We start from the raw sequence: 25,365 nt of genomic DNA, 5'->3' as shown, positions 1-25,365 counted from the left end.
GGAAGCAATCCCTGCTGACTCAGGAGGGCCACTGTCGCAGAAACCTCAAAGTGCCCATTGCAGGTCCTCGCTGCTTTCAGGACAGACCACTGTGGAACCCCGAGGGACAGTTTTCTCAGTCTGGCTGGGAAAGGGTTAAGTCTCTCTGAGGTCTTTTAGCCTCCTGCTTTTAGGGCCAGCCTTGATAGCTGGACAGCTGTTAACAATCGCCATATAACATCCATAAAATGGACCCAATAAAACTCTTACCAAGGGAATGGGGAGTACAAAATTGCAGGGGGGCCAAATGGGGAGGAAGGCAATCTCCTCTAAGTTACTGCCTCTTCACAAACACCAAGGGCATTGCCAAAGACATTAAAGTAATTTAGAGGTCCAAGACTGTATTCTAAATTTGTGCCTTACAAATAGAATCCTGATTCTCTAGGGTTTTTAGGACACTTAGCAAATTTTGTCAAATATGTGTCTTTTTCAAAACCCTAAATGAACTTTAAATGTAGAAATAGAGTGAACCTCATTTTCTAATCACAGCGCAGGAGAACCAAAACTTAAGAGGAAAATGGCAATATTGTACGGTTCTTGGGTCAAAGAGGAATTATAATGAAAACTGTGATAATAAATAATTTTGAAGTCATCAATAATAACATTGTGATGGTTAATTTTATGTGCCAACTTGACTGGGCTAAAGGATTCCCAGATAGCTGGTAAAACATTATTTCTGGGCGTGTCTGTGAGAGTGTTTTCAGAAGAGATGTGCATTTATTCAGTGACTGAGTAAAGAGTTCCGCCCTCACCGATGTGGGTAGGCATCACCCAATCTGTTGAGAGCCTGAATAGAAGAAAAAGGCAGAGGAAGGGCGAATTCCCTCGTTCTCTTCTTCAGCTGGCATGTCCATCTGTTCCTGCCCTTGAACATTGGAGCTCCTGGTTCTCTGGCTTTTATTTATTTTTTTAATTTTTATTGGAGTAGAGTTGCTTTACAATGTTGTTGGTTTCTGCTGTACAGCAAGGTGAATCAGTTATACGTATACATAAATCCCCTCTTCTTTGGATTTCCTTCCCATTTAGGTCACCACAGAGCACTGAGTAGAGTTCCCTGTGCTATACAGTAGGTTCTCATTAGTTATCTATCTCTGGCTTTTAGACTCAGGGACCTACACCTGCAGCTCTCCCCCCACCCCCCATTCTCAGGCTTTTGGCCTTGGACTGGGAGTTAAACCATTGGCTCCCCTGGTTCTTACATCTTCGGACCTGGACTGAATTACACCACCAGCTTTCCTGGTCCTCCAGCTTGCAGACGGCAGATTATGGGATGTGTCAATCTTCATAACTGTATGAGTGAAGTTCTATAATAAATCTAATTTTATATATATATAAATACATACACATATGTATATGTATATGTGTATATATATAAATACATACACATATGTATATGTATGTGTGTGTATATATATATCCATCTACCCATCCTACCTGTTTCTCTGAGGATCCTGGCTAATAGAAGCATTATATATAAAAAGTATGGAATGTGACTAAAGACATATTTAGAGGAAAATCCATAGCCTTAAATGCTTTTATCATTAAACAACAAATACTTAAGATACGATATGCTGGATATTTATTGAAAGTGTACACTGTGAGGGCCTGAAAAAAATATATCTCATTTAATCTTCATAGTACTTATGAGGTGGGTACTGTGTTTTGCCATTCGTAATACTTAGGAGGTACGTACTGTATTTTGCCCTTATCTTTTTGAAATGCTCAGAAGTATAATTAGGCACATCCACACCATGTTTTAACTATGATATGTTTCCAAGGACTATTTCACATAATTCTTGATTCAATGCCACAAATATTTATTAGTGCTTATTATATACAAGACACTATGACAAAGAAATGGATAATAGATGTTCTCTACCCTGTAAAATCCAGTCATGTGTGTTTATGATATAGATGATACAGCTCATATTATGATTGCAACTAACACTACTAGCTAAATTGATTGCATTAAATGCTAAAACTGATACGTAAACCCAGCGCCATGGTTGCAGGGAGTAAAGTGATTCCAACTGAGGTTGGGGGCAGGAGTCCATCGTGGGGCTTGTTGCCACTGCTCAGGGAAGCATCTCTAAGTTGTTCAAACAATTAGTTAATGTGATTGAAGCAGGAAGGGCACATACATTTCCACTTTATTAAAATATTGCATAGATACAGAGCAGTTGGGCACATCCATTCTAAGGCACTGTCCTGGATTGAATGCAATTCCACAAGAGAGAAAAGAGAAGCCATTACATTCGGTATTATTCACCTCTACATTCAGACTCCTCCCATGTTCCATGTTTATTGCTACTGGGATCTCAATTCTAACCCCAAACTTATAGCAGCATCATACTGGGACCTAGATGACAAAAATGAAAGACACATCCTGGCTCTAGCACTTGATATGATTTGGCACTTAACTACAAACTCTCTTGCATTGCTCTCCATTTGTTTCCCAACTCTTGTTTAACTAAAGATATTATAAACTCTTTATGAATTACTTTCTTTACTAGTTTTCATTAAGCCTAGAACAGGACTAGTTAGGCACATCGTAGATACCCCCAAAATGCTTATATTAAATATCACTTCCAAGAACTTCAATGGAATAGAAAAAAATATTCTTTCCGTAATTCTGGTTTAAGGAAAGGATGACTGGTATCCTCATAAAGGGGAAATACTTGAATGTCCTCTTTCTTGTATTTTACAACAAGGAACTAGGCTGAATGAATATTTTCATGTATTAACAGCTTTACCTGACAAAGAGAGTTCTTCCCTTGCTACAGGAACTTGAGTCATTACCACTATTATATGAGAACATTTATATAAGTAGCAATGTGTGTGTGTGTGAGATTATAAGTAAAATTCAAAGAGGCTGTGAATCACTGAGCAACGTATAAATATCTGAATTAGTGACCTTCACCTCCTTAAATAATGTGTGTGTGTGTTACATAAAAAACATATAAGTTTAAAGAGTTTTTCATAACACCCTTGAGACAACTGGAGATAACGAGGCTTGGGAACAATCAGACTATACAGATAGCTATAGAAATATCTGTTAAAGGCAGTGTGTTCCAAAGAATATTTGCAGAATACTAGCTCTGTGGGTCATTACTGCGTATACATGAAAAAGGGTTCTGGGCTCAAACAGGACTGTAAAACACTGAGCCAAAAGAGGTGCTTTTTCTGCCTTTACCAGAGGACCTCTCAGAATTCTTACATGCTGATGTGTGCTGTGAACCTACAAAGCTGAAACAGCAGGAAGTGATGCCCAAACTTATTTGCAGACTATCTTGTAGAACTAGGTGTTCTATGACACACACTTAGGGAGACACTGAATTAAAGGATGGGTAAAATTCAAAAGCACTGAGAGATACATAGTTGGATAGCAAAGGAGAGTGAAAAGCAATGGACACTGGTTCCTCAGTCAATCTAAATTAAATTAGATTCCACTTGTATAACTTCAACTGTCAAGTGGGTTCTTCCACAAAGAGCTGACTTATTCTGGGAACAAAATAAATCATCAAATCAATACTCAGCTCTAAGCGGCATCACCCCAGGCTGCAACTAAGCAGACTAGCCAACTTTGCAAAATTCAAAAGTAAAGATTAAAATTCTAATTTCCTCAAAAATAAAATTTTCAATGGAAAGAACCCAGTTCATACCAGGTAAATGAAATCGTCTTCATCTATGTGTTCCTAACACATTTTCATTATTTCATAAAATACACTGTCTCCTTTCTTGCCACTTGGGACACATATAAAGCTTTAAACTAATATAATCACCTTTAATAATGACAGCAGAATAATTATGGTGCTGCTATAATAGATATGTCAGATAAATATGATTATCCATTAGTTGACCCTACCCTGAAAAGGACTGCCATTATTTTTATGCTTACATCTATGATACAGTTGGCTTGGTTCACAAAATTTTTCAATGTAATAAAAAAATAAGAGTTGTAGAGACAGAATAAATCAAATCTAGGAAAACTGCAAGAGTAGATGGATACTCTAGAATTCATATGACTTGGAAGATGGGTTTTTAAAGTAGAAAAAAAAGCTGTTCTTATAAGCGCAAACAAAAAAATTCTTCCAAGACAAACAGGATGTTGCAGGTTTAAGATTTTGTTTTTTGAGTTACTGTCAATCTCTGTAGGACTTGTTTCCTCTAACAATCCTTAAAGAAGACCTCTAAAGTGAGTGACTTGGTGCATAATAAGGCCTGCTCTCTGTCTGAAGCTTTTAGAACAATGACTACACTTGTATGGCTTCTCCCCTGTATGAATTCTTAAATGAATAACAAGGCTTGGTCTCTGTCTAAAGCTTTTCCCACAGTAATTACATTTAAATGGTCTCTCTTCAGTGTGAGTTCTCTGGTGCAAAGTAAGAGCTGTCAGCCTACTAAAACTTTTCCCACAATTATGACATCTATGAGGTTTCTCACCTGAATGAGTTTTCAGATGTCTTTTAAGACTTGATCCATGACAAAAGCTTTTCCCACACTCAAGGCATTTATATGTTTCTTCTTCAGAATGGGTTCTCTGGTGCCCTATAAGGTGTGACCGCCGAGTGAATCGCTTTTTACACACCGTGCATTCATAGGGTCTCTCCCCCGTATGAAGTCGTTGGTGTCTGTAAAGGTCTGAACTACGAAGGAATCTTTTTCCACATTCAGGGCACTTATGAGGTTCCTCTCCTGAATGAATTCTCTGGTGCCCTGTAAGCTGTGACTTCCGAGCAAAACATTTCCCACACTGAGAACATCGGTGAGGTTTGTCTCCTGGACTCTTTTTCTTATGGGGTCTAGGGTTGAGGGGTTCTTCCAAGTTGGAGCTCTCAGGTTTCTCTCCTGCTGAGGGGTTCTGATGCTCTACAAGTTTTGTTAAATCTCTCTGTAAATCCTCTGGGGGGGTTTCCCATTGATTTTCTAACTGTACATAGTCTTTTTGCAAGATGGGGCCATGAAGAGCATTCCCCTCTAAAGTAACAATAAATGGATACATATTCTCCATTTTTTTCTGTTTTTCTGAAGTAGCTTCTTCATTTTCTATCCCGATCTCAAAACCTGAGAGAAGAAACAGAATGCAGATGTCACTGTGTCCCACATTGAAAAGAACATGAGGGAAAATGAAGAGTTATATTAAACCACCAGTAGAAATAGAGACATTCTTAAGTACAATAGAACCCAAAACTCTTTACCTTGTTCAAAGTTGATTTTTTTTCTTTTCTTTCTTCTGTGTTACCAACGAATGATTACTTACCTAACTTGGAATCGAGTAATTGCTTAATTTCTTTGGAATCTTGTAGTTCCTTCACCCATGCCTCTTCTCTATGCTCCAATGGAAAGCTCACGTCGAGTTTTGGTATTGGATATCCTGGCCAGAAGAAAGATGAGAAGCATAATAGTTTAGGTCATCAAAGATTTTTCCAGAGTTCAGGCTGATATCTTGGACATATGGCCCTTAATATCTACTTCCTCCTCAACTACTATTATGTCATCTGGAATCTCTTGCAAGAGTCTTTTTTTTCTTTAAGATAAGAACAAAACAAGCCTATTCTCTTCTAACCTATGGAAAGGGAGTAAATCAATTCTGTGCAGAAATCAATACAATAAATTGCTACTGTATCTATTTTGATAATAGATTTATTTAGGTTAGAGCCAAAATATGAAGTAAATCTTCATAAAGTTTTGGCACATTAAAACTGAGAAATGCTGTTATTGAGTACTACGTAAAGAGAGAGAGGTAAAGCCAGAAGTTATACAACTGCTTACTGGAATAATTTCAGTTGAGATTTTCAAATTATAATGGAAACTGACTGGGTTAGCAACCAGAAAAGCAGTCTTTATGCTTGTTTCAGCTGAAGACTAGAAGTGGATCCTCTTGAAATTAACCCAAGTAACCATCAAAGAGTGTTTCTCACTGTCAAGCTAAGGACAACCAGAGAAGTTTCTACACTCAGTGCTCTGCTGTGTCCTACCACCCTCTCCTCACTGAGGAGAGCCACTCTGACTCCCATCCTCTCTCCACGCCCCTTCCTCGCCTTCCTCTGCTCTGGCCAAGTTAACCGGTCTGCCATCAAGTTTGGGTTGGAAGTGGCTCATCTGAGATCGAAATGCAGCATGATGTTTAAATATTAGCATCATTAAAATAATATCAGCAAGTTAATTTGATGAAACTTTAAAATTTAAAACATATCAAAACATAGGAAGTGGACTAAAATACCTTATTTTATATTTTCATGGAAAAAAGGACCTTTTAAGATTAAGAAACAAAAATGCATTGCAAATAAAATTCTGTTTAAATTCACTATATTGTTTTTGTTTGGGTTTCAAAGCTAAGAATAGGATGAGAGGGTAATGAGACCGAGGTCAAATAAAAATGGAGGTCATAGATCAAAGGAAAGCTGCGATTACATAAAAGTAGGAGCAAACTGAAACTTGAAATAAGCAGAGAGAGTAGCAAAGGCCTAGGTGTGAAGCACTAATTTATAATCTAAATGCAGGGAGGGAGACAGACTTCCAACACGATACCATGAGGAGCTTTGCAGACCTATTTCCTAATGAAACTGGTGAAAATTACTAAAAATAACAAAGAAACAGTCAAAGTCTAGAAAATTAGGAAACATCTATTGGGTTGGCCAAAAAGTTCATTCGGGTTTTCCATACGCTGCTACAGAAGAACCTGAACGAACTTCTTGGCCAGCCCAATATTTTAAAAACTCTGCTAAAATTTATAGAGAACAGCAAGAGTCTTACGTATTTAAACCAAAACTGTTCTCTTTAGTCCCTCTCCCAGCTCCACTCCACATTGGCATAGCCAAGAGCCTGGGGCACTCTTTCCCCCAGCTCCCATTCAGAGGGATATCTTCCTGGGAGGGGCAGGACCCCAGCATTTGTCACCCTACCCTTAGCTATCTACTGTTGAGTCTAAATTCCAGGCCACTGTGGCTGAGAGGTGAGGGCTCCTTTCATCTACCCAGTCTCCACTGGTGGGATAGAGGATCTATCTACCTTGGGTGTAGTATTGGTGAGAATACTAGGGCCCTGATTGCCCTTGCAAGGCAGTTGTGGTTTTGTAAGGCAACTGTGATTGTAAGGCAGTGGTTTCTTGCCTGGAGAGGCAAGTCAAGAAGACCTGAGGCTCAGACTTAGTGCTCAGCTCCTAAAGTGGCAATGTGACTCAGAGATAAGCACATTATTGTCCCCACCTCCAGCTTCAGAGCAATGCATAAGAGATTTGGCCTGGGAGGACAAGGAGGCCTTAAAAGAGGTAGCTCCTAAAGTCTTCTCAAAGAAACTGACTTCATTTCCAAGAGAGAGAGGAGACGTTCAAGCCTAAGGATACTCTCAAAAAGAGTGGAGGCTGTAATGAAAGGCAATTGGAAAGAGTGATAGATTTATTGCATATACACACTAAACTGTAGGCTGACTAGTTTGCAGAAGAGAACTGGGGAAAGAGACAGCTGGGAGGAGCCCTCCTGGGATCAGAACAAATCTCAAAAACTGACCTCAGGAACTAGCCCATCTAAGGTGTCTGAATTTGATTGAATTAGTCTACAGAGCAATTTATGCTCCAGGGCATTGTTGAATGCAATAGAGCAATTAGCTGGCAATTAATAGCTGGGTCTGGTCAGGGCAAGAGACAGCCAAAGAAAGCCCTGCAAAAACTACTGTCATTCCAGGGTGACTATGTGCACACCCAAGGCTGTGCTCCATGAGGGCAACATCAAATGCTTAATATTGCAGGGTGAACTAGAGTTCACTAAAATAATCCAGCCACTCACCAAACAAATAAATAAACTCTGGAGAGTGGGAAGAAGGACACACAGTTGCTACAGTATGTAATCTAAAATGTCCAGTTTCCAACAAAAAACAAGACATGTATGTGGACAGGAAAGTATGACCCCTACACTGGAAAAAAAAAAAAGAGCAGGCAACAGAATCTGCCTATGAAAGTGACTAGATATCTAATTTAACAGACTTCAAAGTAGCCATTATGAATATGTTTCAAGGACTAAAGGAAACCATGATTAAAGAAGTACAGTAAATTACGATGACATTACATCACATCAAATAGAGAATATTGATAATAGGGACTTCCCTGGTGGCGCAGTAATTAAGAATCCGCCTGCCAATGCAGGGGACACGGGTTCAAGTTCTGGTCCAGGAAGATCCCATATGCTGTGGAGCAACTAAGCCCGTGCGCCACAACTACTGAGCCTGTGCTCTAGAGCCCGTGAGCCACAACTACTGAGCCCGCGTGCCACAACTACTGAAGCCCACGCACCTAGAGCCCGTGCTCCGCAACAAGAGAAGCCAGTGCAATGAGAAGCCTGCACACCGCAACAAAGAGTAGGCCCTGCTCGCTACAACTAGAGAAAGCCCGTGCGCAGCAATGAAGACCCAACGCAGCCCAAATATAAATAAATAATTAAATTTTAAAAATATCAATAAATAGAAATTATTTTAAAAAATAATTGAAACAGAGTCCCCCTAAAACTGAGTTCCTCTGCTGAGTTTATGATTAACCTCTCTATCCCAAATTTTATTCCCTTTCTTGTCTGGCACCTGTTTCCCTCAGGATTGAGGAGTATCAATGCAAAGGGGGGATTGAAACCAAGCAGGACTCTCTGTGTCCTCCATTTCTTGTTTGTAGAAAAAGGCTTTAGCCTCCTAGGCCTTCCCTGACTTCCAAAGAGCAAATTCAAGCAGTTACTAATTAGGGAAGTGAGGGAATGCAGAAACAAAGCAAAAGCAGTCAAGAAACAATAGTTCAGTAAACAGAGTCCTAGTTCCTCCTCAAGGGAGATATACATATGTGTGTGTGTGTGTGTGTGTGTGTGTGTGTATAAAATAATCTGATACATATCTTTGAGTTGTTCTGAAGGAGCTAAGGTTCCCCACCCAGGTGGAGGATGGTAACTACCTTCTGAGACCCCAGACTGGTCAGAAAGTTGATGACTGAGATTCCTGAAACATCACTCTGCTACCTCACTACCAACCAATCAGAAGAAAGTCATGCACCCTGCAGCCCTCACTCCAAATGTTGCCTTTAAAAACTCTTCCCTGAAACCCATCAGGGAGTTCAGGTCTTTTAGGTATGAGCCACCTGTTCTCCTTGCTTGGCCCTGCAATAAACCTTTCTTTGCTCCAAACTCCGACATTTCTGTTTGTTTGGCCTCACTGTGTGCCAGGCACAAAAACTTGGGTTTGACAACAGAATCAAGTGGTAATTCTGGAGTTGAAAAGTACAATGACTGAAATGAAAAATTCACTACAGTGGCTCAAGAGTACATCTGAACTGTCAGAAGAATTGCTGGACTCGAAGACAGATCAATAGAGGTTATGCTATGAAAAGAACAGAGGCAGAAAAGAATGAAGAAACATGAATGGAGTCTCAGAGAAAAGTGCGGCACCATTAAGTGCACCAACAGATATATAATGAGAGAACCAGAAGGAGAGGAGTGAGAGAAAGGAGCAGAAAAAATATTCGAAGAAATAATGGCCCCAAACTCCCCAAATGTATTTAAAAATATCAATATACACATCTAGGAAGCTCAGTAAATTCCATGTACAATAACTACAAAGAGATCTACAAACAGACATATCAGAGTAAAAATCCTAAAAGCCAAATAAGAAGAAAAAACCTTGAAAGACAGCAAATGAAAAATGACTTGCCACTTACAAGGGAACCCTAGCAAGATTAAAAGCTGAGTTCTCATCAGAAACAACAGAGGCCAGAAGACAGTGGGATAATATATTCAAAGTGTTCAAAGAAAAATAAAAACTGTCAACCAAGAATCTTATATCCAGAAATGCTATCTTTCAAAAATGAATATGAAATAACATTTCTGATAAACAAAAACTGATGAGAATTCATTGGTAGCAGACTTGCCTAACATGAAACACTAAAGGAATTTCCTTAGTCTGAAAGCAAGTGATCCCAAACAGTACCTGAATCCACATGGAAAAACAAAGGGCACAAGTAAGGGTAATTATTTAATTATAAAAGATAGTACAAATACAAATTTCTGTTTCTTGTCTTAAAAGATTTTAAAAGCAATTATATAAAACAGTATGTATGTAGTATATTGTTGGGCAAATAACATATAGAAATGTATTATATTTGCCAATAACAGCACAAATGAAGTGGGTAGGAGAAAGCTGTACTGCGCTAAAGAAATGACTCCGGTTAGTAACTTGAATCCACAGGAAAGATGAAGAAAACCAGAAATGATAAATAATGTTAATATAACAAAAGCTATAACATATACTTGTTTTCCTTTCTTCTCCCAGCTCCTTTAAAAGTCTTAAAAATATATAAAGTAATAACTATAACAAGATATTATTGAGTTTGTAACATTTTTGATATAATATGTATGATAGTAACACCCCAAAAGGGGAAAAAGGGAATAGAGTTACATAGGAGAAATATTTCTATAGCTCACTGACATTGTTAGTATAAATCCGAAGCTGATTATGATAAGTTAAGGTGTACATAATAAATCCTAGAGTAACCACTAAGGAAATAACTTTAAAAATAGTGAAAATTCATTAAAGTACATAAATGTTACATTCAAAATATTTACTTAGTGTCAAAGAAAGCAGTAAGTGAGGGATAGAGGAGCAAAAAAGATATGAGACACATACAAAAACAAAAAGTAAAATAGCAGATATAAATCCAACCATATCAAAAATAAGATTAAATGGTATGAATTAAACAACTCGATCAAAAGGCAGAGATTGTCAGACTGGATTTTTAAAAATCCAACTATATGCTGTCTAAGGAGACACACTTCAGATTCAAAGATACAAATAGACTGAATGTAAAAGAATGGAAAAAGATATATCATGCAAGTAGTAACCACAAGACAGCTAGAATGACTATATTAATATCAGACAAAATAGACATTAAAACAAAAAAGTTATTAGAGATAAAGAGAATCATTTTATAATGATAAAAGAATCAATCCATCAGGAAGATGTAACAATTATAACCATACGTGCACTTAATAACAGAATACCAAAATACATGAAGAAAAAATGGACAGAAATAGTAAAAGAAATAGGCAATTGAATAGTAATAGTTGGAGACTTCAATATCTCCTTGCACTATTGGATAGGAAATTTAGGCAGAAGATCAACAACAGAAGACTTAAAAATTACCATAAACCAACTAAACATCACAGACATTTATAGAACACTCCAACCAACAACAGCAGAATATACATGCTTCTCAAGTGCACAGAGAAAATTCTACAGGACAGTTGAGATACTATACCATAAAACAAATGTTCAAAAATGTTAAAGGGGACTTCTCTGGTGGCACAGTGGTTAAGAATCCGCCTGCCAATGCAGGGGACACAGGTTCAAGCTCTGGTCCGGGAAGACCGCACATGCCATGGAGCAACTAAGCCCGTGCGCCACAACTACTGAGCCTGTGCTCTAGAGCCTGCGTGCCACGACTACTGAAGCCCACGAGCCACAACTACTGAAGCCCATGCACCTAGAGCCCGTGCTCCCCAACAAGAGAAGCCACCGCGATAAGTCTGCACACCACAATGAAGAGTTGCCCCCGCTCGCCGCAACTAGAGAAAGCCCGCGCGCAGCAAAGAACACCCAATGCAGCCCAAAAATAAAAATAAATAAACGAATAAAAATTTATTAAAAATGTTAAAGGATCACAATTACAAAGTATATTCTGCCACCAAAATGGAATGAAATTATAAATAAATAACAGAAAGAAAACTGGGAACTTCACAAATATTTCAAAATTGAACAACATACTCCTAAGTAACCAATCAGTCAAAGACGAAATCAAAAGGGAAATCAGAAGTATTTTGAGGTAAATGGAAACGAAATGAAAATGAAAACTTACTGTAAAACCAGTGCTTAGAGGGAAATTTATAGCTATGAATGCCTATATTAGAAAGGAAGAAAAATCTCAATAACCTAACTTTGCACCTTACACCATCTCTGGATACAGAGAACATGTGCTCATACTTGAGCTTCTTCTTGGATGAACTTCTTAATTATCTACCAACCTCGCCCCCCACTCACCTTGTCGTCCTACATCCTACATAACATGCAGATCCTTGTGCCTCTGGTGCACTCAGCCTCCACTTCCTGGGCTCTCAGAGCCCTGCTCCTGACACTATAACCAGTTTGCATTTCCCAACCTATGCTCATGACCCATGTCAGCGGAGGCCACTGACCATTCCTTGACCCATCTTCCACCCTTCTGACGTTAGTTCCTATCCTCTACTCTTACACACTCCATAGAATACCATCACAGATGCTGAATGAATTGGACGCTTATTGAAAAGGTTTTCACAGGTATCAGCCCTCCTTCTATCTGCTAACATGGTGATAACAGTTATGACTTTTATACAGCCAAGATCAAACACTTTGATGATACAGAATAAGTGAAGGCAAGGAGAATTTGGCACTCTCATATGCTGTGGTGGGAGAATAAATTGGTACAACAATTTTGGAGGACAATTTGACAATATCTATTAAAGTTTTAAATACCCATTAACCAATCAACCCCACTTCTAGAAATTTATCCTATCGACACCTGCATATACACAAGGATGCTCACTGTATATTTTATAGCTTGGCTCCAGGGCTTTGAATCAATGTTGAATGGCAGTCAGAAAGCAGGCTCTAATTTCTACTTCTGTCAGGGGGCTCTTCTCTTCACCCTCAATACAGACTAGTCTGTGTAGCTACTATTACCATTGGATGAGTGGTTTTACAGCAATAGAAGAAACATCAATTGCTAGTCAGTTGGTATAAAATAAGAGGGTCCTACAAATAGAAACCAAAGCCTATTACCTTAAATTCAACCATTGCTTCCATCTTTTATAGTCTAGAACCTTAGTTTCCAAGTGATGATAATGTGTTGTCCAGGATGTTAAACTCACCTCATGGTTATAGCCAAGAGACTCATCATGGGTATATTTTATTTGACCTAATTAACTGAAGAAATTTACTCAAGAAAAATTGACTGCAGAAAAAGAAAAAAAAAGATACAAGGATATAATGTACAGCACAGGGAATATAGCCAATATTTTATAATAACTTTAAATGGAGTATAGTCTATAAAAATACTGAATCACTATGTTGTACACCTGAAACTAATACAATATTGTTAGTCAACTATACTTCAATTTAAAAACTACTTTCTGACCTAAAAAAACTGAAGTATAAAGTAAAAGGCTAGTAGGGACAGGGAAGCATAGGTGCATAGTTGTTTTAAAATATAGCTCCAAATTCTTTGATATTTTTCCCCTCAAGTGGTGGAATTTAATTTTCTTCCCCTTAAGTGTGGGTTGGATTTAGTGACTCTCTTCTAATGAATAGAATATGGTAGAAGTGATGGTGTGTGACTAGTTCATCAAAAACATTGTGGCATCCCCCTTGCTTTCTCTTGATTCATTTGTTCTGGGGGAAATCTGCTGCCCTGTTGTGAGGACACTCAGGCAGCCTATGGAGAAGACTGCTTAGCAGGGAACTGAGGTCTCCTGCCAGCCCCTGCTGACATCTTGACAGCAACTACATGAGCAGCTCTGAGCCAGAAACACCCTGTCAACCACTCCCAAATTCCTGACTCTCAGAAACTGTGAAGTGATAAGTGCTTTTTCTTTTAAGTTACTAAATTTTGGGGGGTAATTTGTTATTCAGCAAAAGCTATCTAATACAAAGAGGGAAAAAGCAACTTGAGGTTAACAAAGAAGGTGCTTGATTGATGAATGTTCCCCCCATCCCAGGCTCAGGGAATGACTTCATTAAGCCCCATTATCAAACATTATGTCATAAACTCTCCACTGTACCAAGAAATATCATTACTATTGTTAGGGCTGGATATTAGCTAATGATACATCATTTAGTATAATAGAATAATCTGAAGAAATTTAAGTTACAAGACTCTTTTGTTGCTTTGTGGACAGCAATTTTTGCCCTACATTTTACTTTAAATTTTCATCTCTCATATCCTGCATCACCAAAAAGATGTGACCTTTGACATTTTGCATACAATTTTCTAGTGTAAGCTCATGCAGTTAAATTTTAAAAACCCGAGGCTTTGGCAAATGAAAATTGTTCCAAATTTGGTGTACTACTTTTGAACTCCAGACTTTCAAAGATAAGCATGGTATACTTTATATTTTTAGGACCAGCACATCTTTTCTTTCTTATTGCAGACATTCTAATATTTTTGCCTATCTCTAACATCTGGTGTGTCTGGCTTGAATTCAAATAAGGGATTTTTTAAAGCTTATGTATTTCTTAGATCTCTTTATATTTTCTACTTAAGTTCTTTTCCCTCTTTCTCTCTTATTCTCTCTTCCCACCCCCCTCTGTATTCACATTAAATGAATATCATTAGGTGAATATATGTGTGTATATACATATATTTTTTTCCATTTTATACATACCCAACAACTTAATGTTTTGCTAACAGGGAATACATTCCAAACTTTAATATAAAATCAACTGACCTCTTCCATTACTTTGAAAGTTCTTCTATTCTGCCAGCATCCTGTGCTTTTCAGTCAGCCTACAATATGATGTGCTTCATGTAATATACCGAAGATGTTTTCATTTAAAAAAAACCAGTAAAAGTATAAGCAACCTTTAAATTATGGAACAATAAGTCTTGCATCATTTTGCAAAGCATAATATATCACTTTAACAGTGATGAAAAAGGGGTAGTTTCCTCTCCTCCAAACTGGTATATTTTACTTGTTTAATTCATTCTATCTCTTCCTTGTTGAATACACTGGACATTTCCGTGCTTTAAAGAGTAAAGTATTACAATCAAGAGCAACATTGCTGTTCGGCATCATCTGTGATCTTTGTACCTGGGACTGTTGCTAAGAGGAGCAAATTAACATGGGGAATGAGAGTGCATGTGCAAAAACATTTATCATTAAATATTTCTAGCTAAGTTTTACTACTTGTTGCTGGCATAAATACAAAATTACAGATTTTTTAGAAATTTTTTTTTTTTTTTTAAAGCAGCGCATGGCAGCCCAGAGTCCCATGTGGCTCCAATCACAGCACGGTGGCTGTTAGCTCTTTGTTTTTTGTTTTGTTTTTAAATTTATTTATTTATCTATTTATATTTTTGGCTGTGTTGTGTCTTCGTTTCATGCGAGGGCTTTCTCTAGTTGCGGAGAGCGGGGGCCACTCTTCATCGCGGTGCGCGGGCCTCTCACTGTCGCGGCCCCTCCCGCTGCGGGGCACAGGCTCCAGACGCGCAGGCTCAGCAATTGTGGCTCACGGGCCCAGTTGCTCCGCGGCATGTGGGATCCTCCCAGACCAGGGCTCGAACCCGCGTCCCCTGCATTGGCAGGCAGACTCTCAACCACTGCGCCACCAGGGAAGCCCCCTTTTTTAGAACTTTTAAACAGACTATAAACTATAGGTAATGTAAAGATTGGAAGGTAAATGACAATATTATATAGTTCTGCTTTGACCATAATATACATACATATGTAGTTGTCGGTTTTTCTTTTTTGTCACCTTTATTTTAAAATGTTCTAGAGACCCACAAACACCTCAAACTCCACATGGTCAACATGGTCAAATCTAAACTCACGTTGACCCACCAAATCTGATCCTCTTCTTCTGTTCTCTGTGTCAGTGAATAATATTATCTATCTTCCCAGTTCACTGGCCAGAATCCTGGATACCATCCTTAACCTCTTTTTCTTCCTCATCCCACACTCAGTCATCACCAAGTCCCATAATTTCTATTTCCTACCTATCTTTCAAATTGGTCTTTTTCTCTCTACCACCACCGACACAATCTTAGTCCAGAAAATCATCCTCTGTAAGGTGGATGATTGCAGGATAGCTGTTTCTAGTCTTCCCTCTCTTATTGTAGCCAGAGTGACCTTCTAAATGCAAATCTGTGTATATCCCTGCCTTACTTAAGAACATCCAGTGGTTCCCCACTGCCCTGGTAATAAAGCATATCTTCTCAACAAGGCTGACAAAGTTCTTCAAGATCCAGGACCCTGCTTCTCTCTCCAGCCTCTTCAATGCAACTCTGGCTCCTCTGCTTCTCCTCTGCGCCCTCACACTGCAGCAGGAAGTCTTCAAATATGCCATTCTCTCTACCCCTCTGAGCCTTTGCATAGGCTGTCCATTCTGTCCAAAGCCCTCTCCCCTCTCCACTTCCACCACTCAGCAGGCTTACTCCAATCCATCTTGTAGGTGTCTACCCAGATCCCCCTTCCTCAAGGATGCCTTCCCTCTCTGCCAAAGCTGGTTAGGTGGCAATCCTACGAGCTCCCATAGCATCCTACTCCCTCCAATACATCATTTTACAGTCCTATTTTCATATCTGAATCATCCATAGGAGCTGAAGCTCCAAGGTGCCTGGGACTGATTTTCTGTCTTGTGTACTAGAGACCCCAGGGTGGCAACCCACTGAATGGGGAAAATATTTGCAAATCATATACCTGATAAAGGATGGATATCCAGCATATAGAGAGAACTCTAAAATTCAACAACACCAAAAAAAATCAAAAATGTACAAAGGACCTGATTAGACATTCTCCAAGGAAGATTTACAAATGGTAAATAAGCACATGAAAAGATGTTCAACATCACTAATCATTTGGGAAATGCAAATCAAAACTACAATGAGATACCACCTCAAACCCATTAGGAATGCTACTATCAAAAAAAAAAAATAACAGGTGTTGGTGAAGATGTGGAGAAATTGGAAACCTTGTGCACAGTTGGTGGGAACGTAAAACGGTACAGTCTCTGTGGAAAACAGAATGGAAGTGCCTCAAAAAATTAAAACTAGAAATGCCGTATGATCCAGCAATTTCACTTCTGGTTATATACCCAAAAGAACTAAAAGCAGGGTCTCAAACAGATATTTTTACACCCATGTTCACAGAAGCATTATTCACAATAGCTAAGATGTAGAAGCAACCCAAGTATACATTTATAGAAAATGGATAAGCTAAATGTGATATATACATACAAAGGATTATTATTCAGCTATTAAAAGGATGGAAATTCTGAACCCTGAGGACATTATGCTAAGTGAAATAAGCCAGTCACAAAACGATGAATACTGTATGATTTCATTTATATGAGGTACACAGAGTAGTCAAATTCATTGAAACAGAAAGGTGAATGGTGGTTGCCGGGGGCGGGGGGCGGTGGTGGAATGTAAAAATGGGGAGTTATTATTTAAATGGGTATAGAGTTTCAGTTTTACAAGATGGAAATAGTTATGGAGATGGATATTGGTAATGTCTCCACAAAATTATAAATGTATTCAATACCACTGAACTGTACACATAAAAATGGTTAAGGTGGCAAATCTTAAGTCGTGGGTATTTTACCACAATAAAAAAAAATTGAAAAGAGAAAAATAGGTTTCCTGAGCAGGGTCATTAGCTTAAGGGGTTTTCAATTCCATTCGATCGAAGGTGCTTTGTGCCCAGCTATTCCCAGAGAGATACTTCCTCCTTCTACTCTTTTTTTTATTTTTTGATTTTTCTGATGTGGACCATTTTTAAAGTCTTTACTGAATTTGTTACAATGTTGCTTCTGTTTTATGTTTTGGTTTTTTTTATCCGCGGGGCCGGTGGGATCTTAGCTCCCTGACCAGGGATCGAACCCACACTCCCTGCATTTGGAAGGCAAAGTCTTAACCACTGGACCACCAGGGAAGTCCCTCCTCCTTCTACTCTTGATCAGAGTGGCCTGTTTCCATCAGGTAATCGGTATTCTAAGCAACCTCAACCCTGGAGAGCTCTTGAGCTCTCAAAATGGAAACCAAAGAAAGGAAATAAAACCCTTGCCTTACCAGGGTCCAGAAAGGGCTGGCCTTCCCCAGCAGCACCGAAGCTCAGCTCCTGCGGCCCTGCCTGTGGGATCCACGCCTCTGCCACTGGGACCTCCGGGGCAGGTCCCATTACTTGGAGTGGGGGTGACTCCAGGTGGATGTTTGGCGGTATGTGTGCCATTCCCACTGGTGCCAGTTCTTCCAAGAGCATTTCCTGCCTATCGAGCTGGGGGAAATGCCAGAACCGTCACTGAAGTCCAGACCAGCCCTGCCCAGTAGCAATATAATGCAAGCCACCCATGTCCTTTTAAATGTACTGGCAGCCATATGAACCAAAAAATGAAATAGGTAAAGTTGATCTTAATAACACACAGTATTTAACCCAATATATCTAAAATATCATAATTTCAGAATGTAATCAATATAAACAATTGTTACGAGATATTACACCGACTTTTGTTTCATACTAAGTTTTTGGAACGTGCTGTGCATGTTATACTTACAGCACATCTCCATTTGGACTAGCCACGTTGCAAGTGCTCAAGAGCCACACCTGGCTAGTGGCTACCGTTCTGGGTGGTGCACGACTAGACCATACAAAGATAAAATATATTTGGTAAGCTAAACCAAGAAGATGGAGAAAGGAAGGGAAACCATAAATTCATTCTATCCTAGGGGGACAGGGAACCTTGGATGACTCCAAGGAGAGTTGACCCCATCAACACACCAGGCAGAAGTGCCCCTAATGCCCACCAACAAACACTTTCTTCTCCCAAAGATTCTGCCCGTGCTCAGCTATGGGTTTCACTCGATGGTTCTGAACAGAGACCAGCGCCACTGCCCCCATGGGGCATTTTGCCTATGATGGCAGGTGGTGGCTATCAGAATGTAACGAGCCAGAGGTGGGAGTCTATATATCCGGCTGGCCAAAATGTTCGTTTGGGTTTCGCTGTAACATGGAAAAACCAGAACGAACTTTTTGGCCAACCCAATAATTCACAGGGCAGAATTGTTCCACCTCCCAAACAATTTAGGAATGTTCCCTCAAACATTCATGTAGGTAAAAAGAACCTGTCAAGGACCTCACCCTGTTGGTCGTATAAACACAAAATATTTTTGCATATCTTAGCATGACTTGAATGCTCTAGGAAAGCATTACTTTGGAAATCAAATGAAGACTATATTACTTATTGTTTGGACTGACCAAGAGTTGTCTGCCACTTTGAGACATCATATGACCAACAGCAACACCGCTCACAGTGTTTGAGCTGTATCACATCAGTCAGAAGTTCTGCCTGTTGCCTTCCCAGTGTATCTGTGCATAGATTCAAGCAAATGACAACCTCCTGAAGTTTTGCTGCAGTCAGGCCCAAATATGTGCACACTCACATGCTTATTAGTTCATAAGAAATCACATTCCTTTTCCTTTATATTCCTTCTAGACTCTACTTGACTCAGGGTTGGCAAAATTTTCTTGTAAAGAGACAGACAGTAAATATTCTAGGCTTTGTGGGTAGTATTGGTCTGTTGTCTCTTCTTTTTTTTTAAACCATTCTTCAAAAAGGTAATAACCATTACTAGCTCATGGGTTGTATAAAAACAGGCTTTGTCCAATATTTGCCCCATAGAGCACTTATTATATTGATTTTTTTTTCTAATTCGGTGTATGTAAGGAGGTTACATTATCTATAAATTTCATTTTAGCACAGTAAAGGGGACATTACCAAATATCTGTTATAGAAGTGGAGTTGGGTTTAATAGCTGAGAATCACTGAAACATATGACAATTCCAGCAGAAGGAAAAAATGGAAAGCCCTGCAGGGAAATCCTGAGGCACCAGACAGAATGTCTGATCCAGTCCCAGCTGCCTCTGCTACTTCTTTTGGTCTAATTCCCAAGATCCCAACCTCTTTTCTCACCTGCTGCTCTGGTATCTCAAGTTCTCTCTGTAAGTCTTCTATCAGTGACACAACTCTTTCTCTGTTCTCTGGGCAATGTTCCCTCACCCAGGTCTCTATCTCTGTGGGCAGAATCGTTAGGAATTGCTCCAACACCAGCAGCTCCAAGATTTGCTCCTTAGAACGCATCTTTGGCTTCAGCCATTGACAGCAGAGCTCCCAGAGTTTGTTGAAAGCTTCATGAGGCCCAGCTGCTTCTTTGTACTGGAACTGCCGGAAGCGCTGGCGGAAGACCTCACAGTCGGTATCATACTCTTGAAACACCGAGCCCTGATTCAAGGAGGCCTGGATTGCACAACCCAGGGCCACAGCCATCGCCACCTTCCAGCACTGTACAATTTATCTGGGTCCCGAAGCGGCAGATTCCAATTTCTTTCTTTGTGTTATCCTCCGGGCAGAGCCACCTACAAGCTGAGGATGGGACAAAATGAGAAAGGAGAAACAGCAGTGGTTACCATAGGGCAGACTTACCTCCCTTAACTTGCTTACTTTTCTCCAAAGCCCTAAAGAAGCAGATCATAATCTTTTGGGCGGTTTTGAGAATCTGATAAAAGTCATGGACAATTTCTAGAAAGATACATATCACAGCAAATTCTGCATTCAATTTCAAAAAGTTTACAAAATCTTCAAGACCATCCACGGATTCTCTAGAACTGTGCTATCCAATACGGTATTCAATAGTCCCATGTGGGTCGGGGGAGAGATAAATTAGGAGTTTGGGATTAACAGATACACACTACTATACATAAAATAAGTAAACAACAAGGACCTACTGTACAGCACAGGGAACTATACTCAATATCTTATAATAACCTATAATGGAAGAAGAATCTGAAAAAGAACATATATATATATATATATATATATATACATATGTGTATGTGTGTGTGTGTGTGTATATATATATATGTGTGTGTATATATATATATATACATATATATATATATATATATATATACACACACACACACATATATGTACATATTGGGTTGGCCAAAAAGTTCGTTTGGTTAGTGAATACGTTGTTCCATAAGGTTTCTCGTGAAAATGAAAAATGTGTCTTTTATTTTCACTTAAAACCGAACAAACTTTTTGGCCGACCAAATACATATATATCTGAACCACTTTGCTGTATATTTGAAACTGATACAACACTGTAAATTAACTACACCTCAGTAAAAACAAAATAGTTCCATGTGGAAGTTTAAATTCATTAAAACTAAAAATTCAATTTCTCATTCATACTAGCCACATTTCAAGTGCTCAAGAGACATCTTTGTGTGGTACATATATACAATGGAATATTACTCAGCTATTAAAAAAGGATGAAATAATGCCATTTGCAGCAACATTGATGAACTTAGAGGTTGTCATACTTAGTGAAGTAAGTCAAAGACAAATATATGATATCGCTTATATGTGGAATCTAAAAAAAGGTTACAAATGAACTTATAGACAAAACAGAAATACAGTTACAGATGTAGAAAATAAACTTATGGCTACCGGGGGGTAAGGGGTGGGGGAGGGATAAACTGGAAGATTGGGATTGACACATACACACTACTATATATAAAATAGATAACTAATACTGAGTACAGCACAGAGAACTCTACTCAGTACTCTGTAATGACCTATGTGGGAAAAGAATGTAAAGAAAGAGTGGATATATGTATATGTATAACAGATTCACTTTGCTGTACACATGAAACTAACACAACATGGTTAATCGACTATACCCCAATAAAAATTTTAAAAAAGAGACATCTTTGCAGGAAGTTCTATTGGACAGCTCTGCTCTAGAATTCCATGGACCCAATGAACCCCTACAGATTTAGTGGCCTTTAAACCCACTCCCAGGCTGATTTCAAATGTCTTGTGTTTCTGAATATAGCTAGGCCACAGAAGAAATGGAGGAGCAATGCTTACAATGGTGAAGAACCATGAAAGTCCATCTACCTTTGAGTAACCTTTAGTCACCTTCAACCATGGGCATCTTAGCTAGGGCCATGCCTTGCAAAGACAGCAAACCACCAATCAGTCCCTCATTCCTCTCCACTGGAGGTTCTGCGTAGTTCAGGCAACATCACCGTGACCCTCATCCTGAAACAGCATTCTAAGTGACTTTCTCATGAGCAAAACACATGGCAACAGGGCAGGCCAGCAGGAATCGGGTCTACATTAATAACCAAGAACATCTGTCACATTCATCACGCCTCGTGCCAGCTACTGTTCTAAGCCTCCCACATGTATTGGTTCATTTAGCCCTCACCCAACGTTAGGAGGTGGGCTCTGGTACTGTGCCCTGAATACAGACGAGGGGACTGAGCTGAGGCTGAGGGGGACTGCATAACTTTGTCCCAAGTCACACAGTAAACGCCAGAGGGAAGTGGGGAGGAGGTTGGAATCTACAGACTCCTGCACTGCTCACGTCCAAAACATCCACATGTTCTCTGAGTGCAGCCTCTGAGGTCACAGAGGCCGTCACGTACATGTCCCCACAGGTCTCAACACCGGTGCCCGCTCCCCCCACCGCCCCGTGTGCCGTGGCGCCTCTCTGTCTGCATTTGCCAGGACGCCTCACGTACCTGTCCTCTTCCTTGGAGTGGTGGGACAAGGAAAACTATGCTCATGATCCCACCCAGTCATCCCAGATGGACACTGCCCCCATAGCACCGTTATCTTGATGGCAGCCTGGGCTTCAGCGGCAGACCCATCTCGTGATAACATGCTAGCTCTGAGACCCAGACGCCCAGGGCTTCTGTCGCCAACACGAGATAATCACGGCATCTCTTTCACAGAAGTTCCTGAGGCGGATCCCAGCGCAGGGAAAGGAACAGCAGTGTGCCTGGCACAGAGGAAGCGCTCAGGAAAGCTCATTTCCTAGGAAGCTTCTATTTCCTCCCACCCCACCCCGCCAAGGCACCTAACCGTCGCTGGAGGGCATCCAGGGACCGTGCTGGTTTGGGCTACGGACCCGCCTTGAGCGCGCTCCAGCCTCACAGCTGGGCAGCCCTCCGCGGACGGTCCCCAACCTTCCACCACGCCGACCAGGGACTTGACCCTCCGGCTTTCTCCCCGTCGGCCCTTCCGGAGGAAAACTTCACTCCACCCCGGGGCTGATGGCTTCTCCTCAAAGCCTCCTGAATGAAGCCGGCCCACAGGGCCCGTGGATGAAGAAGGGTGTAAAGAGAGGGCACTCGGGGAAAGGATAGGGGGACAAGCCTAAAAGCCGGATCAAAATCGGGTGGCCGCGGTGCGGCCCGAGCGTGCTCCCCGGGGAGAATGTCCCGCCGCCCAGAGGGGCGCTCCCCACCCCGGAGAAGCCCGGGAAGGCCCGGCCGGGTCGCAGGGAGCGGCGGCGGGGACCCGGGCCGGACAGGGGCCCGCCGCCCGTCGCTCCTTCCCGTGCCCGCACCCGCATCGGGGCAGGAAGCGGCCGGTTAGCGCAGCCCGAGCGGGAAGGGAGCCCCGCTCCCCGCGCCCGCGCCCCAGGGACGGCCACGCCCTCTGACCGCTCCGGGACTCACCGCCTCAGCGCCCACGGCTCTCCCAGGCTCACCGGGTGCAGCTGCCCAGGGCGCAGGCGCGCGGCCACGCTGCGGACTACAATCCCCGGCAGGCTACACGCCACTCGCCTAAAGATCTCGGCCCCTAAGGATGCTGACGCGGGAGAGGCTGGGAGTTTCCTTGGTCTCCCCTCGGCCTGAGGCCGCTTTTGGAAGCGATCCCATTTCCGGTCTTAAGCGACTCTAGATTCCCGGGGACTGGGTGGGGCGTGCTCCAGTTCTAGATCCTAGCGAGGGCTTCTCTCCCGTCAGCCCTTAGAGTAACCGGAGCGACTGGGGACATCCTTAAATCTGTTATGACTGTATCAGTGATTCTCAAACCTCTCTTTTTAGGAAGAATGTTTTTGCGAGAATCTTAAAAATTCAGATTTCTGCGCTCTACCCCGACACCCGTACTCATTGGATCGCGCATGAACTCGAGAATTTGCATTTTAATAAACTTTTCTGGGTATAATGACTCTGATCTTCCGCTCCCGGGTCACAGTGGCCTAGCTACCTTTGTATTTTCTTCTCGTAAAGAACCGAGCTTCGACAAAACTACCCGGTGCATTCCTCTCTGCTTTCGGCCGCCACCAGAGGGCTCTTGGGTCTTTAGGTTAGCCCAAATGGCCCCGCCTCTTGTCTTCCAATTGGTCGTCCGCAGGTCCCGCCCCCGGAGTCAAATTTTCCCTTCTGGGTGGTCAGCCGTGAGTTGTGTCCAGGCCAGAGGCGATGATGTCATTCTGCAGATGTAGTCCTCACATTCGTCCCGAGCTAGTTTGTGAGTGTGTGTGTCTTTGGACGCCAAAGTTTAGTGTTGGTCCAAGACAGAGAAGAAAGAGCTGCCTGCGATTGTGCCTCCCAGAGGCTCTGGTGGAAGCGAAACCTGGGGCAGGCGCCCCACTGTCGCGAGCCTATAGAGGCCAAGGCACTTGAATCTGCTCCGCCTGGGCTGGAGTTGGGCTCATGGACGGGGTGGCCCCAGGGGTACGCCGACTCCTGCGGATTCTGTGTATCCTTGGAGGAGGCGCCAGGCGCCTTCCCCAGCTGTCGCAGCTGGTTTCTGGGCCAAGGTGGTCTGCGTTTGACCCCAACTCCCAGGAGCAAAAAGTAGTCCTCATTGTGATAGCAGAGTAATTTCTGCGCCTGGAGCCATGCGAGGCCCAGCTTGGAAGCATGTCATCTGCGCTTCTATGTGTTCTGCCGCTGGTCCCCCAGAAACCCTCAGGCGGCTTCTGGAGCTTTGCCACGGCTGGGTGGCTTTGGCTTGAGATGCGCACCATGGAACAGGTCCTGGCGCTGCTGGTGTTGGAGCAGCTGCAGACCATCCCGTCCCAGGAGATCCACAACAGCGTGCAGAAGCTGCACCCGCACAACTTGCCAAGAAGCTGTGAGTCTTTTAAAATACATGCAGACAGAGGTTGCGAGACTGAGGGAATAGGTGAGTGAGTGAGACAGAGATGTTTTATGTGCGGTTTGGTGGCCGCGACTGGGACATCACGGTGTCGGACTTCCCCACCCGGAGTCTCTTGATTGCCCTGAGTAGACCTACACGGGCAAGTGACTTTGTAGTTTAGTCTGGAACTTCCATCCTCCAGATTTCCCCCCAAGCGCACAGAGGGAACAGTGAAGAGTGCCTGTTTCCACAGGGAGGCAGGTCACTGCTGCAATAGCCAGTGTCAGCTTGGATCGAAGGGGTTCGAATCTTGGCTCTGCCCTCTGCCCACTGGCTCAGTGCCTTGGGACAAGTTACTTTCCTCTTTGCGCCTCAGTTTCCCCTTTGGTAAAATGGCTTCTGGTATTGTTTTGAGGATTAAAGGGAGAGCAGCGCGTACATTTGGATCACACTGCTGGCACGTGGTCAGTGCTTAGAACTGTGAGCTGGCCGGGCGCGGTGGCACACGCCGGCGGTCCCAGCTACTCCGGTGGTCGAGGCGGGAGAACCCCTTGAGCCCTGGACTTCCGGGCTGTAGGGCGCTCTGTGATCGCGTGTCTGCACTAA

At 41.8% G+C, this 25,365-nt stretch overlaps 1 protein-coding gene across 5 annotated transcripts; it reads right to left on the bottom strand.

The window, feature by feature from the left end:
• Positions 1–1,829: 1,829 nt before the first annotated feature.
• On the bottom strand, positions 1,830–23,901 carry ZNF449 (zinc finger protein 449). 5 transcript variants are annotated; one of them, XM_057539055.1, is made up of 6 exons: positions 22,404–23,023; positions 21,775–21,918; positions 19,780–20,229; positions 17,882–18,086; positions 5,300–5,413; positions 1,830–5,103 (listed from the first exon to the last, which is right to left on the bottom strand). In XM_057539055.1, the coding sequence occupies exons 3-6, from the start codon at positions 20,131–20,133 to the stop codon at positions 4,217–4,219; spliced, it is 1,560 nt and encodes a 519-aa protein (XP_057395038.1). In that variant the 5' UTR covers positions 20,134–20,229; positions 21,775–21,918; positions 22,404–23,023; the 3' UTR covers positions 1,830–4,216. The 5 variants fall into 5 exon arrangements, with proteins under 5 accessions (XP_057395038.1, XP_057395039.1, XP_057395040.1 ...); XM_057539056.1 differs by lacking the exons at positions 21,775–21,918; positions 22,404–23,023 and adding an exon at positions 23,881–23,901; XM_057539057.1 differs by lacking the exons at positions 21,775–21,918; positions 22,404–23,023 and adding an exon at positions 23,378–23,470.
• Positions 23,902–25,365: the final 1,464 nt, after the last annotated feature.

Source organism: Balaenoptera acutorostrata, chromosome X (assembly GCF_949987535.1).
Source record: "Balaenoptera acutorostrata chromosome X, mBalAcu1.1, whole genome shotgun sequence".
NCBI lineage: Eukaryota > Metazoa > Chordata > Mammalia > Artiodactyla > Balaenopteridae > Balaenoptera > Balaenoptera acutorostrata.
This window is presented reverse-complemented; position numbering and strand designations above follow the sequence as displayed.

Bases quoted from the DNA above. Each gene is read 5' to 3' on its own strand.
- ZNF449 (XM_057539056.1), bottom strand. From the start codon at position 20,133: ATGGCTGTGGCCCTGGGTTGTGCAATCCAGGCCTCCTTGAATCAGGGC. The intron at 18,087-19,779 runs GTGAGAAAAGAG...CATTTCCCCCAG, and splicing joins TTGAGATACCAGAGCAGCAG to CTCGATAGGCAGGAAATGCT. The intron at 5,414-17,881 runs GTAAGGCAAGGG...TCTTCTGGCCAG, and splicing joins CCAGCCCTTTCTGGACCCTG to GATATCCAATACCAAAACTC.